This window comes from Glycine soja, chromosome 10, assembly GCF_004193775.1.
Source record: "Glycine soja cultivar W05 chromosome 10, ASM419377v2, whole genome shotgun sequence".
Taxonomy (NCBI): domain Eukaryota; kingdom Viridiplantae; phylum Streptophyta; class Magnoliopsida; order Fabales; family Fabaceae; genus Glycine; species Glycine soja.
In genome coordinates this window covers 1,836,170-1,852,316 of record NC_041011.1, presented here as the reverse complement: position 1 = coordinate 1,852,316, position 16,147 = coordinate 1,836,170, and the positions used below count along the sequence as shown (strand labels likewise).

The 16,147-nt window shown below is 31.0% G+C and overlaps 2 protein-coding genes and 1 pseudogene across 2 annotated transcripts; 1 reads left to right on the top strand and 2 right to left on the bottom strand.

The window, feature by feature from the left end:
• Positions 1-2,071: 2,071 nt before the first annotated feature.
• Positions 2,072-3,488, bottom strand: LOC114370158 (annotated as a pseudogene).
• A 1,133-nt stretch (positions 3,489-4,621) lies between these two features.
• On the bottom strand, positions 4,622-5,322 carry LOC114371043 (protein indeterminate-domain 12-like). The gene has a single exon (XM_028328443.1). The coding sequence runs from the start codon at positions 5,141-5,143 to the stop codon at positions 4,718-4,720; it is 426 nt and encodes a 141-aa protein (XP_028184244.1). The 5' UTR covers positions 5,144-5,322; the 3' UTR covers positions 4,622-4,717.
• Positions 5,323-15,352: 10,030 nt separating this feature from the next.
• Positions 15,353-16,147, top strand: LOC114370802 (nuclear transcription factor Y subunit B-5-like). Its single transcript, XM_028328192.1, has one exon. It carries the CDS (start codon positions 15,388-15,390, stop codon positions 15,823-15,825), a length of 438 nt encoding a protein of 145 aa, XP_028183993.1. The 5' UTR covers positions 15,353-15,387; the 3' UTR covers positions 15,826-16,147.

Below are 16,147 nucleotides of genomic sequence, written 5' to 3'. Positions count from 1 at the left end.
AAACAATAAAACACAAATTGAGAGAAAGAAAATGAAAAAGATGAAAGAAGACGAACAAAAAGAAGATAAATGGTACATAATTTGAAACTTAGACTGAGCAAAATGTTCTGTTCGACGAAGAACACAGGAGATATGACCGATTTTGCTGTACACACACACATACGTGATCTAATTAAGGTTAGGAGTTGGGACTTTAGATTTTGGCCAATTGTGAACAATGAAGAGAGGAAACTCAAGTTCAATGTAAGAACTACCCCTCCAACAAAGGGGATTTTCTTCCTATGTCATTTAAATCTCATGTACACCATTCAATTTTTTATTAATTTCAACATTGCCCTTTTAAATAGGCTATATGGATTGTTAATCTGTATTGGCAATCCCTATGGCTTGGCAACAACCTTTGACTTTTTGCCTTTGAATTTATCAAGAGGAGCACTATTGCCAAAAGGTGGTTCTTCTTCTTCTTGTTATTGTTGTTGTTCTTCTTCTTTTTCGACTTTGGAGGGGAAGATGGGTAGGTCGCAAAATCGCTGGATCTTGCGGGTGAATTTTTAAGCAGAGACCTTGATGGGCATGCCGGTGCAGTGGAAGGCAAAGGGGAGGAGGACGTTGGTGCTGCATAGGCGGCGGTAGGCAACAACAAACTCAAGTTTGGAGAGGGATAAGGCATGGGCGAGGTGGAAGTAGACATTCATGTAAGGGAAAGGGAAGTTGTCAAAGAATTTCTCGCTAGGCAAAGAATGGGGATTCTCACCTGGTTCAGCTCTGAAGACATCTTTCTCTTCCCACCATTTTTGGACCTTCAATTCGATCTCGTGCAGATGATCACGCTGCGCAAAGCTCTTGTTTCTGCCCTTGCTTGCCATGTCCGAGTGGTGGCGGAACATGGATGGGTGATACTTGTGTTTGTGTGTTAATGAAGTTTGAAAATGGAGAAAAGAGTGCGCGAGGCGAGATTGCTTGCGACAAAGCAACACGGATTGACAATCTGTATAGACCATACGGATTACAAATCCATATAGGCACACGAGTTATCAATCTATATAGGCATACGAATTGTCAATCCGTATTGACAACACGGATTGTCAATCCGTATAGGTAGAATACAGTGGAAAAAAAAACTCACAACTATTAAGTGAAGGGTACTGTTGGGTCTATGAAGAACTATACTGGGTGCACAGGAAGAAAATCTCCCAACAAAGTACTTATGGGCTTTTCTGACCTGGGCCTATTGACCTATCAAACACAAGGTAATTGCTTCTTGCATTCTCCCAACGACTTCCTGAACTTCACATATTGCTATTGTGTTGTATACCCATTTTCATTTTCAGTTTTCCACACCTTATTGATTTTGTGTCGTATACAATTTTCTTAAACTGTAATTCATTCTATGGCTTTCTAGCAATGGATTAACTACGAATCAATCAAACCACGACTAAAACATAAGCCTAAACCATTACAAAAAAAGTACATACTATTTTCTTTTGGTACATGAATTACATTTTTTTGTAACGACCGTAATTAGAGTGTTTGACTCCTTAGTGAGACTTCATGTATTTCACAAGTTTTAGTTCTTTGGATCGACTATATACGAGACTAATTTTTAGCTTGAAGACACTTAAAATTCTTCATCCCTTTTCAATGGTGTATTATGTGATAATCAAACCAAATTACATACTATTTAAACTAATAAGATAATGCTCTTACATTCTTTGTCACTCACCAATTTAAACTTGTACAAGGTTCAATTCCCCGATCAATTTTGAACATATACTTCCTCCGGTCTTTATTATAAAGTTCAATTAACTAATACATGTTAAGGAATTTAGTTAAAAACATTAAATTGGCCTTAAATTAGTATTTTTTTTCAAAATTATCCTGTAAATAAAATTAACATTAATCTAGTTATGTTTCTTCATTATCATGTCATTTAAGAACTAATGTTAACGAAAAATATTTTTTTGAAAAGTAATTAATGCATCTGAAGTTGCAGATTGAATTTTATAAAACTAAAAGGATCAAACAACACTCCTAAGTTGGACCTTAGGATAAGGATAGGAGAGAGTAGATCCGAAAGATAGGCGCATTAATTATTAAGATTAATTGGCTGAGGAATCTGTTACCAGACATTGTTACTACAAAGTTTCAAAAACTCATTTAAATGAAGCATTCTCTTTTCTTTTAATCTAAACTGGACACAGTTTGTGTCGGTTCTCAAATGTCCCAAATGGATTTCTCCATAGTAGCAGAATCCCCATGTGGAAGGTGGTGGTGAAAGTGATTCATAATCTGCAACCTCTGGTGGGTTAATGTATCTAACTCCAATCTTTGCTGCTGCTGTTTTTGATTCTGTGGTTCATGCACCCTTGAAGTTGCACCCCCAACGCCCAAGAAATCATGAACCAAACTCGAATTACCAGTACCGATCTCTTGCTCCACGTTCTTCATCAATCCTTCGTTGTGGTCACTTAATTCCCATGAACATTGTACCGAACATTCTCATATCATTATTGTTGGAATCGAATATCAGTGACATTTCTTGTTGCCCCTTGTGAAAAAATTGCATGTGAGATTGATCAGGGTTTGGATGATGGAAGTGGTCATAGGAAGAAGAATTATGGTTGTGGTGAGGACCAGCCATGCCGCTAATAACAAAGTTTTTCTGCATCATGGTTGGAGAGTTAATAATAATGCTATTATTATTATTATTATTGCTTGCAGTGGCACCCATTTGTGCTGCTTTCTGCAATAAAGCCGTGGCAGACATGTGAGCTGATGAGGCAGAAGCGTTGTTTTGCAGTCTTGGAAGTGATTGAAAGCAGTGGTGTTGTCGAGCTGAGTTGAAGAGGGATGAGACATGTTTTTTGGACCACCAAAGATTGTACTTCCTCTCTTCTCTTTTGTAAGAAAAAAAATTCTCACATATTAAAAAAGTTAATTTATTTTATTAAATTGTTACTTTTAATTAAAAATAAATATATTTTTTTAAATTATCATTTATTGGAATTTGATATTAAACATAAATTTTTTATTAAATAAGATAAAAGTAATTAAGTTTTTCTTGTATTTAAGGACAAAAATTTGAGCTTTTTTTCTTATAAAAGAGAAGGAAAGAATTACCTGAAGTGGACTTGAATGGCAATGGGACAATGTGTTCTTGGAGTGGGTTCTTAGGGTCGTAGTTGTTGTTGAATTCGGATACAGTAGTGTTGTTGGAACTAGTGCTTAGAGGCACTGTGGTGGCAATAAGATCCGGCAATTCAATTTGCTAGGTTGTTGTTGTTGGTGTCATATTGCCACTCTTTAATGAGTGGTTTACTCGGTTGTTTTCTTCAGTTAATGTGTCACAAAAGGCTCTGTGCGTGATAAAACTGTCTCTTCTGCAAGATTCAGATAAATATAACGTGTTGAATGTTGACATGTACTGGTAGAATTAGGAGGCACTTTAATGCTAACTAACAGTTAAGAGACATGCAGAATCTCACCATTTAGACAAGATGATTTTTTTTTATTTGGTGTCTTGACGTTGTTCATTTATTGAGAGGATAAGGCAGGTAAATAAAGAGACAAATTATTTCATTCTAAAGTTATGATATTAAATTTAACAACTCTTGTACTTGGAATTATGGCTCCACCTTAATTTAACACGAAAAAAGTAGAGCCACATCAACTCAATGTTGTCATATGTACATGTATTTTGTAGAACTGCAAATGTAACAGTTGTGTTTTGACACGTATTACTCAAAATTCAACTTTATGTATCTCTTATTGGATCAGTTAGTTTACAGTATATCTTGAGAATCTGTTTCTAAGTAGTTTATACAATTGACCTGATGACAGTTTGATATATAAGAACACTTGCAGTTTTTAATATGTACTAGCTAGTTCTTAAGAATTGTGAGAAAATTTGTTAACAGAATTTTAAAAACTCATTTTAAGTTGTTAAAGAAAGAAATGTTAGAAACACACTTTTTTTTCTTAAAGATTACATCATTAAAGTAAAAATTGGTTGAATTTTCTAAGTCTAATGTGAGATTAGAAGATTCACTATAATTAAGTAACTTCACTGTGGTTGCACCGTTGGAAATAGTGTACGAGCCAATGGAGTAGACTCACATGGAAGAATGGACCACACCAAATGAATAATAATGGTGAGTAAATGTTATCTGTCAAATCCAGCATGCAAGTGTTTTATTTATGAGCACAAACTACCATGAAGCATAATCTAATGAAAAATATATCGTACGTGTCAACACTTCTTCATGTTTCTCTGCAACAAACCAATGTATCTAGTACTACTGTATTACTATTATGAGAGAAATGAATTAGCATATTATTATCTAACCCTCTAAAAATTAGCTCCCATGATTGCCTTTTGGACCCCAAAAAATCATGCAAACGATTGTACTTAAAATTTAAAATTGGTTCAGGTTGGTTTTAATTGCCGGTAACAAGTCCGAGTTAAAGAGAAGTTGTGTTAAGGCCTTCGACAATCAAAATAAAACTCACTGGTATATTAAATATGGTAAAACATCCTGTGCATGTTTAGTTTACAGTCAAAAATTTTACGATGCGTGTTTTAATGTCGATCGAATAAAAATAAAAACAAGAGTTCTCTTCATTTGTAAAAATAATTTTATTTTTCACTTAATTTTCAAACATTGCTCACTCTTATACTAAACATGGTAATAATAATAACAATAATATTAATTAATGTCTACCTTGGAAAATATGGTTCCCCAATCACATTTGTATTCCCTAGTGCCACATGTTTTCTGGTGGGCCTTCCAGTCAGATTGGACAGCATATCTTCTAGAGCATTTGTCACACTTCCATTTCTTTTCACCATGTTATCTGCTGTAATTTTTTTTATGCCAGTGCTGTCTCCTAATGCACGAGCTGGGTTATGGTGGACACATGATGGCTCAGGGCACACATAAACCCTTTTCTTCATCAACTCATTGCTTCCTCTCTGCCTCAGCTTCCATGGAGGATTGCGACCTCTACGGTGCAACTGAAGGTTTTGGTTCCTCTGAAACCCTTTGTTGCAGATCTCACAGACGAATCTATTTGTTGCCATTAATGTGGTTGGTGATAAAGCAATAACTTCAGCATTCGGATCTGTTACATGAATCTCATCCATCACCACCACCGACTATTCCAAAATGATAATAGTATTCATAATGATCATATATGCTTGTTAATTTGTTGTGTTGGTTACTAAACTAAGTCTGCACCAGGGTACTTTGTTAATGATTCAGATTTTTTTTGTGTGTTTTTAATATATGTTTTTTAATTAATATAATGATTGTTTGTGGCTAACTCTTTGGTGCAACCTTACTTATACTATCTTTTGAATTAATTCAACTTCTAAAATCATGAAATATCACCGAGAAAATAAAAATGAAAATGTAGGTATAATTCGAATAAGGAAATTTACTATTATTTCATATTACATAGTTTCTTCTTTACATAAAAAGGTCGCAGCAGTATTGAAACAGAGAATAATATTAAGTTCAATAAAGCAACACAGTTTTTCACCCCTTCTAAAATGATCTCTAATAATGCACACCAAACCTTAATTTTGCTTAACTATAATTTAACGTTTAAGTTTGCAAGGACTACCTAGCCAGTAACTAGAGTTTGACCAGTAGAGCACAGCTAGCATGCACCATTACCATATTTCAAAGCAAAATTCAACTTAATTGTCAAAAGCACTTAGACTTCTTTAGTTTTTAGTTTCCTTAATCACACCACCATATCAGTGAATGCAGAATTGATTCGTAAATTTGACAGCAAGTTTTCCTATATTGAAACTAATTGATCAAACATGATTAAAATCCAAATATTTTGGGATTAATTAAACTAAATGTGCAAGGGCAAAAACTGAAGCTCAGGGTTGAATGATTGCCTGGGGTTCCAGGTAGGTTTCTTTAATTCCTGTTTGCTTGCTTTTGTTGTTGATTAGTGGAGCTATCGCTGTTGCAAGCACCAGAACTTGAGCCATGAGGGTGGTTCAGTGGTTGTTGATGCAGCTTGTTTTCTTGATGAACTTCTTCCCCAGTGTTTGCTGAGGAGAAACTTGCTTCGCGTCGCCACCTGAAATATTTGACATTTGAACAAAAAGACTGTAAAATAATTAATAGAAGCTTCTCTGGTCTTTCTATTTTCCTTGTTAGTATATATAATGCTGTGGCTAATTGGTTTTCTGATGAAACTAGAGGAAGACAAAAAACCGAGGGAATTATCCTTGGTTTTTGTTGAGGAATTAGAAATCTATTGCTGCCATGATATGATACTAATATTGGAAGCTGGTTTTCTTTGGCCTTGTATAAATATATGAAGACAACTACAAAGTAAATGCCCCTAGCTTCTCGGTGTTATGGTAATATCCTAAAGAAAGTAATTTCTCTCTTTATATTTTACACGTAATTCATACTTTCCAAGGAAATCTTTCTTCCGCACTTTAAATACCACACATATATATATGCAAAATAATTTCATTCACTAGAAGATAAAAAACGTTTCAATGCTATGATTTCTTTTATTTTTTATTATTTTTTAAAGACTACGTGAACTCTTATTCTAAAGTGGATTCAAAAATGTATCAAGGTAATATTTTTTTTACATAATTAATTAAATATCTTAATTTGTAATAAATAATTATTAAAAAAATAATGAGTTTTCAAAAATATTATTTGTAAGTTTCTTTGTAAAACTAGAGATAGAATATACTATACTATGAAGAAAATTAAACGAAATTAACTTGACAATACCGTTTTTTCTTATTTATTTTCATTTATAAATATTTCTTTTTTCTTTTCTTCTCTCTCATATGGATCTAGAAGGGAGGAGGTTCCTACTTGTGTTGCCCACGTTAGATTTGTTGGTATTCAAAACATGTAATACAATTGTATACTAGTTGATCCATATATATATATATATATATATATATATATATATATATATATATATATATATTTGTGATGATGTACACTATCAATCATTGTTATATAATTATTTTAGTTTAATTAATAATCTCAAATTCAAATCATAAATATATGTATATATGAAAAATAAATTATTAGTCAATGTTGTTAGTTGTTAGTTTTGTGTTAGAACATTACAAAATATATTTAAAAACACAATCTTTTTTTCCTTCTCTCTTCAGACCTTAGACTCCCTTCCTAAGGCATTGTTTGTTTTCTACAAAAAGTGATTCTATTTCTGGTCGCTATGCCATGAATTTTTTTTTGCTCTTAATTAATTTTCAACAAAGCTTCAGCATAGGATAGTATTATACTACTCCAGATATTTCGTACTGTTGCTTTACCTTCAACTTACGCTACACGATGAAACAGAAAATACTACATTTTAAAGAAAAGTTTCAGGTTCCTGACATATAATGGACTTTAATTAGCTAATGACAGAATTAATAAACTGAAACAACAATTTACAAGGTAAATAATTAAATTTAATTACTGTATACGACTGTTTATTAGTTCTGTAATTTTAGTGCTTAAAATTTTAAAAAAAGTTAATTAAATTTAATATAAAATAAAAACGTTTCTTCGGTGTAATTTACCAGGTAGAGAGGTTAGACATCAATTTGCACCTTTTCTGAAATAGGTATGCTTAGCTACTTCTTTCCCCTTTTTACCTCAGCTTTGAGAATTTTTTCAGAATGTTTATTTTATTTATTTTCCTTTGCAAAATAGCTCTTTGGTTTGGTCATGCACTTCACTTGTTTTATATATTTTGTACATTGATTCACAATACTTTGAGCTTCCTCAAATTAAATCTAGTTAACTGCACCGAGATGCTGGTATTAATTAATCTAAAAAATGTTTTTACAGAATATATAAGAAATCATAAATGACTATTATCAAAGCCGACTCTTTGCTTCTCATTTGAACCAAACGGTCAAAGGAAAAGGGCCAAATAAGTATCTTCAAAGATCAAACGAACAATGGATAAAGTAGTTAGTAAAGACAAAAAAAAAAAAAAAAGAGGGCTGCTGACGAGTTAATTAACCTAGTTAGATCAATTTTTGCTTTTATGGCACAACAACATTAACTAAGGCTCCTATGACCTCCTTAATATTCCATAATTTCTTTTTTTTTTTGGTACAATATTTAATACTCGATAGTTGAACAAAGCGTAAATATTACCTTTCACCATAGAATCTAGGTTAATTTATTGGTTGAACAATATGTATGAATATAATACATGTTCTTATACTATATTTGATTCCTACGAAAAAAAAAACTATATAATTTTTTCTCCAACCTTTTAGATGAGCATATACGCAGAGACTTGAAGGTAGATATGTGAATGTGAATATGTGATGATATTGTTTTTAAGGATTTATTCATTCATTTCATAATGTTCATTTTTAATACTGCGAAAATCATTTAGGATACAACAAATTTTGTGGCAAACTCAGGTGACAGAACTGTAGAAATGTATTTTATTAACCCACACTGAAAATAATAATAAAATGTTTAATATAGTAATTTGACTAAGAAAACAAAACTATCTAGAGAAAAAATAACTGATTTAATTAATTAAACTATATTATTAATTTATAATAATATTTATTGTTTATTGACTACAAATTTTAAAGTAATTAAAAGTGTTTTAGTAAAAAATATAATTAATGTAGACAATTTAAAAGGAGTCTAATTATAAAAATAGACATAAATTTCTCAATTAAAAAAAAAAGCTCTGATGTATAAGGTAATAAGGACGAAGGTAGCATATAACCTATTATCAGAATTGTTAATTACTAGCTAGATATCATTGAAGTTTTTTTACTAAATTAAGGGACATGTTTATATATTATAACTGCTTGAAGGAGTCATAATCCCACGTTTAGAAAAGTTATCTTTGTCTTTTGGTTATGTTGAGTACTGCTGCTCCCATACGGCACAAACTAGAATATCAGACATGAGCTAAGCTTCACATTTTCAGCCTAAAAATTAGAAGGCTTTCCATTTCAAACTAGTAATAAAATCGATGACAAAGATCTCGTTGATATTATCGATAGAGAGATCGATATATTTGATGAAGCATGCATAATTACACCAATATAAAGACAGAAGCTTGTAAACTTCAGTTATATCTCACATTTCTTGATTAATGTAAACCCTAGTTACAATGACGTTCCACAAAATTTCGGTTTCTTGATTGTTCAGAATTATTAATTGATGGTATGGTTGCTAATTGACATAGACAAAGTAGCTCTAGGGATAAACCCAACCATATGGACTATTAATCTTTTTCATGGGCATATCTTATAGTTCTTCGACGATTGTGTTTTGTTTTATCCAAGGATAGGAAATACATAGAATTAGTATTTTAATTTGATATGGAAATGTTTCGACTAGGCAAAAATTAATGCATGTAATATAAAGAAAATGATATAAGTATTTGGTCGCTCAGCTAGCCTGCATATAGTTTTACCCATAATTGGGAAATTGATGACGATTATTAATTATTCCATCATCTTAAGAATAAACCAATGGAGTTAAAATTACCGTCTCTTTATTTATCTCTTTCTCTCCCACTAGCTTTTTTTTAGTTAGAAAAACTATTCTTAAAAAAGTATATGAAAAATCATAACCTTTCCATGCATATACAGCTCTTTATCAGATCAACTTAATTGTTTTAAAATACTTTAAATGATTAGTTCATTTCATTTCAAATGAAATATATTATGTAGATTATCTAGTGTTGTTTTTATTTATATAATTTTGTAAAAAAAAAGTCAACAGTATATTTTGTTCTTTCTAATTTTAAATTCGAATAATTGTATATTCACCCATTTAATATAGAGATGTTAAAATAAGTTAGTTGAACCCAATTTCACTCAACCTGTTTTCCATCCTCTTAAAAATCTCACTCCAACCCTAATGGGTTATGAGTTGACTTGGGTTGACTCATTAAAATTAAAAAAATAATAAAAGTTATATAAAAAATGAAGTATTCATTAGTTTGACATATGACATAAAAAAACATAAATAATTCATGCTAAATTACTGACAGAAATACTCTCTAGAAAGTAGAAACTATCATCACAAGATGAATAAATGTAATGCAAAATACAAAATAAATAGTAGTTCACAAAACATTTTGTCTAATAAAATACTAATATTTAACCAAATAATACAGACAAATATTAACAAAAAAAACTCAAACCAACTCACCCTTTGATTTGTTCGATTGGCAGGTTATGTAGGTTAAACGGTTGAATTAAGCCAACTCAATCCCTTTTGATGGGTTAAATGAGTTGACTTGTTGCGTTTAATTCATTTTGACATCCTTATTCAATTACTCATAAAACCTTGTCGGAGAGGAATTAAGTGGGCTAAGCAGTTTAATTTTTGCTCAACAAAAGGAGTCATTTCAAAAGTACTACATCCACTAACCTTTTGGTCCACTTGATATCCAGTAATTATTTTGGGCCGTAGATTATTATAAACTGGCTCATTAGGCCCTATTTCCACCAATTTTTTTTACTATTTTCATTCTTCTTTTTCTCAAAAGCACTCCTGATGAAAACATTTTCGTCATACAATATACACAACGGAGTTATTGAAAAAAGTGATTCTATCAAGAGTTACCCTTGGATTTAACAAGAAACCAAATTAGAATTAAAATATTAGTATTTAGAAATATTAATTTAAAATATTTATGCTTATTATTGACTAGCAAGAACCCAACTCTCTAATAGTAATAGCTTCAAGTCTTACAGAAAAGATCTTTATTTTTTATGCTGAAAATTTCTTTTGTTTAAAAAATAGGGATTTCAAAGTTAAACCTTTTAAACATTTAATGGTGAGGGTTAGCCGTTGCAGAAGATTCAAAATAATATAATATCAGCATAGATACCCACTATATAATTGAGTGGGAGATAGTTAGGGATGAAGGGCCAAGAATACTAACCAAAGTGGGAAGGAAGGTCAGCTGGAAAAGAGAAAAAAGATTTGGAATGTATGAATTTCTTTAGCTCCATCATAGAGAGCTTTAAAAACCCTTTTGGGTTTGTCAAAGTCTCTTTCGTAGTTCTGTACCCAAAACTAAAGTCTCTTTATCAGTCATGTGCCTACACCCACTTTCAGGTTTATAATAGTTTATTGTGCCAAGTTGTGAAAAAGAATCCCAAATCAAATCTTAGTCTTTCTCATTGATAATAGGTCGGTTCCATTTCTTTAATTTATTAATTAGTCCATTCGTATATTATAATTAGTTGCAGGTCACAGGCTGTGTTAAATTGGCACATCAGTACGTAGGAATTAATTCACCTATTACAAATTAATTATAATCTTTATGCAGCAAAATCACTGGAAAGAAAAATTACAGTAACTAGTAACTACAAACTTGTGCATATATAAGACTACGTACAGAAGGAACAATGTGTGTAGGCACATATTTGAACCAACAAAAGCCTTCATAACTTGAAGACATTCCAGTTGTGTCAAATTAAAAGCACTGACATAACCTATAAATTGAATTAATTTTCAACCCGGTGGATCGATGCTCTCTTTAAACAAAGATGTTAGAGAAAAATCTTTCTTAGGACATGGCAATTTATGCTTTTAATTTACATCCACACAAGTGAGGGCCATAAGTATGTTTTTGGGATTTGTCTGCATCTTAATATTATTTATATTCTTCCCTGCATATAAATGCAACTTTGCTACTGTTAATTTAAGATATATGAAGGACGTTAACAGGACCACGCACCGTGTTCCGCAACAGTGATCTCACGCCGAGAGGTTCAGTTACACGAAAAATCTTTCTCTTTGGCCCTAAGTACAAAGGCATCCAGGCCATAATAATCACACTTCACATACACACTTTCACTTTATTTTATAACAACTAGAATATTGTTAATAAAATGGTACATTTTTTTTCTTGTACCGCTTATTAGTCTTTATTTTTTCATTTCTTAAAAAGAACTAATTAATTCATCCCCATACCCTCTCACAATACTACTCCACAGATGGATGATGTCTCCTTTTTGCCAAAGTTAAATCAATTAATGTATTCTTGTGTAACAATTGAAATTAATCGAGATTTTTATATCATGCATGTATGAGGTAACAAAGTAGAATATATTATTATTTTCTTAATATATGAAGAGTTGAGTAAGGAAAAGATAAAAGAAAAGAAAGAGAACAGTTATGCCGGGATATATATGTGCGTAATGGAAGTAAAATATATACACTTTTATTTTAAATTCATGTTTAGGGTTTGGGTTGTTAATTAGAAAAGAAAGAGATCAGTTTCTCCAGCGTCTGCTTTAATTTATTTTTTGTCTTGTTACTAAATCTGGCCTGGTTAATTAGTGTGTAAACTTATATTTGATGTTTATGCATCGTGCAAAATAATTTTATACAGTTATTCAATTTATATTATTGTTTAAATTATTTTAAAAATTAATAAATTTATTATATATAATAATTTATGATTGGATGAATATATAAAAAAATTTATCCTCTGAGAATGCATAATCTTTTTTTTTTTTAATATATGCATCCTAATATTTACATGATAATGAAGCCATATATGCATGGCTATTATGGATCTGCGTTCCTTATTATTATTGTGCTTGTTGTTTACTTAAATCACTGGTAAGATCATATAATTAAGGTTGCCTTCATGAACATGCAAAATTGAAAGCAGATGTGTTCCTTTTTCCTAATCAGTTTATAGATCGATCGACATCTTTTTAAAAAACAGATATAAACTTTGTTATCATATTCCTTTCAGAGGACATGTTTTAACTTAATTATATATTAGAGAAGGAAACAATTTCTTCCCACTTAATTTTTCTATTTCTTCTTCCGAGTATTGGTTCTGATCCGATTAAGTGCGTCGACTTCATATGAAATACACGCATCTAGGCGTAATAGGTATCGTAGAGTTGGCTCACATAGGGGATCACAGTCACACATTCCCTTTAATTAATGATACTACTAATTAATGAAGCCATAACTTGTGTCATTTTCATTGTATGAAGAATGTGAAAAAGGGCTCCACATAAAAAAAAAAAGAGTGAAAAAGGAGTTTTGAAAGAATCATGATTGAGATGAGCACTCGTCAATTAACATGCACCTCTGAAGTAATTTAAAGATAAATATTAATCATTGGATAAGAAACTAATTTTTTTATTAAAATATGTAAAATTGTATTATTTATAAAAAAAATTACTCTCATATAATTTTCATAATAAATAATTTATTCTTTTAATTTCTTAAACAATATCCTTAGAACAAAGGATCAACTTATCATTGTGGTCACATTTTATTGTTTTTTTTCTTCTTAAAATAACATGGTGCATGTATATAATTTTGGAGGTTATTTAGGAGATATGAGAGAACGCAACTGAAGAGAAAATATTTTTATTTATTTATTATGGAGAAAGTAAATTTCAGTTAAACATTTGTTGACCCTTGGTTTCATTAATATTAGTCCATCTTAAGTGATATTTAACATGTCTTAAGCATGCAATGGGAAGCTGATAATTAGTCTTATTTTTGTGGAAGCCAATCAAACTATTGATTTTCCCAGCGTAATATGGGACAGTTCAAGAATATTAAAAAAGACTAGGATGCGGAATAACGTTGCATCCTTAAAATTACTCCCAAATTCTTGCCCCTTTGGTTTTCATTTTAAACCTAAAAAATCTTAAAGGTGAGGACACGATAAGATTTTGGCAAGATAATTGGATAGACAATACGGCGTTTCAAGTTGCTTTCCCAATATTATTTCACATTTCTGAAAATGAGGAAGGTGTCACAGCTAGCATGGGAAATGGACGGGGAGTGTTTGGCAGTGTGCTTTTTTTTTTGGAAGGAAAAAAAAATATATATATATTCTACAAAATGCATAGACTAATATATAGAAATTAAAAAAAATTAATATTAGTTTTTCTAAAATTTTATTTTTAATTTATGCATAAATTAGTTTTAAGTTATAAACAAAATATTTCATATATATATATATATATATTATAAATTTATAAAAAATTATCAAAATTAACAATTTCTATTTACAAATGTAACAAAGTCATTATACCCTTGAATACGCGATGATCATTATAAATTGGTTACATTGACTCAAATCCGGACAGGATTGTCAAGTTTAATTCATTATTATTTATGGAAAATATTAATTAGTGTTATTAAAATATTGATTAAATAATTAAAAAAATAATTTTTTTTATTAAAATATGTAAAATTATTTTGTGTATAATTTTTTTTTACATTTTTTATAATTTTTATAATAAATATTTCTTTTAATTTTTTAATCAATATTCTAAAAATACTGATTATGACCCTATTATTATTATTGCTCGAAAAAGTGACATATTGGAGTACTTAATTAATAAGTAGTAGGTAATCAAAGAGAATTTATTTTAAATTGATTTTCTTTGAATCATCAAAAATTGATTTTCTTTCTACGTGTTTGGATATATACGTACGTACGTGTAATCGTGTCCAACAATAGACAGCAGCGTGCACTCATAGTGCCCACAAGTTCAAATTAATTTACAGCATTATTTACTGTACTTGGTTCGAAATTATGGACAGCATTAGTAAAAGAAATTGATTAAATATGATAAGATATATAAAAGGAAAGCGATGGTATTGAGTCAATTGATGATAAAATATAAAAAGATATAAAAGGAAAGGTACGTAAAAGGGGACCACTGTCTATAATTAATATTAAGTTGAGTCAATTTGTTCAAGGATCTCGGGAAGTTGAATTGCCCCACGAACACTTTAAGATCCATAAGTAAGGTTAGACTACCATTTCGAAAGATATAAACCTAACTCTCAGCAACAAAGGGAATTGCCTGCCACTGTGTCCCCTTATAAAACTAACCTAGTTCTGTTCATGAAGTGCCATTTGTCATCAATGAGTTAAATAGCCACATGGTGCGCATACACATAGACATGCACTTTTTGCATAATCATCATATTTTTGACATAGACATTTTTATTTTTTATGCAAACAATTTTGTTGTTTTAAGTAAAATTATTAAAAATAGTAAAATTCTCTTTTTTAATATCTAATTAGGTTATATTTAAAATTTGAACTCGAGATATCTAATAATTAAATGAGATCAAATAACCTTATGTGCGAATTGAATTTTGTGTTAAGTGGTAGTAAACTTACACCTGTTATATATTTAAAATTTACCTTAAAATTATTGATAATTAAATTAAAATAACATGTGTTGTCAGTTGATTCTTTGGGTTGGTGGTATATATAAAGTTACACTTACACATGTATAAGCATATATATATATATATATATATATATTGGATACTTGACCAAAGCTGAGAGCAACGTGTCTGTGTCTGAGAGGACTAAATGGGTGACAACATAGGCAAAGTCTTAGACAGAGAAGGCTTTAAGTACAACTTCACAGCTTCAGCAAGTGGCACATCTGCACAAGATGGGGTGATTAAGGAGCAAGATCGGTTGCTTCCAATAGCTAATGTGGGGCGCATCATGAAGCAAATCCTTCCTCCCAACGCCAAGATCTCAAAGGAAGCTAAAGAAACCATGCAAGAAAGTGTGTCCGAGTTCATTAGCTTTGTCACTGGGGAAGCTTCTGACAAGTGTCACAAGGAGAAGCGCAAGACCGTGAATGGTGACGATATTTGCTGGGCCCTTGCTACTTTAGGGTTTGATGACTACTCTGAGCCACTTAAAAGGTACTTGTATAAGTATAGGGAGATGGAGGGGGAGAGAGCAAATCAAAATAAGGGTAGCAATGGTTATGAAAACAACATTGCAAACATATAAATTAATTAGGGAATTAAGCTGAACTTCAATTCTTCTTATTTCCATGTTCAATGTGATTGTTGATAGGTCAAATTTCTAGTTGTTGTTGATCTGATCTTCTAGTTTTCGATCTCCTGACATATATTCAAGGTGCTTGTTTCCTTATGATGTATATGACGTGAGTCATGTATGCATATATACTCGTGTTTTAGACCTGATCTTTTCATCAGAGTTGAAATTACACTAGATGATCACATGGTATCTTGAGAATCATGTGAGTTATATATATAACTAATATCTTTGTATTTGTCTGTCCAATAATAAGCTTTAATTATTTCCAGAA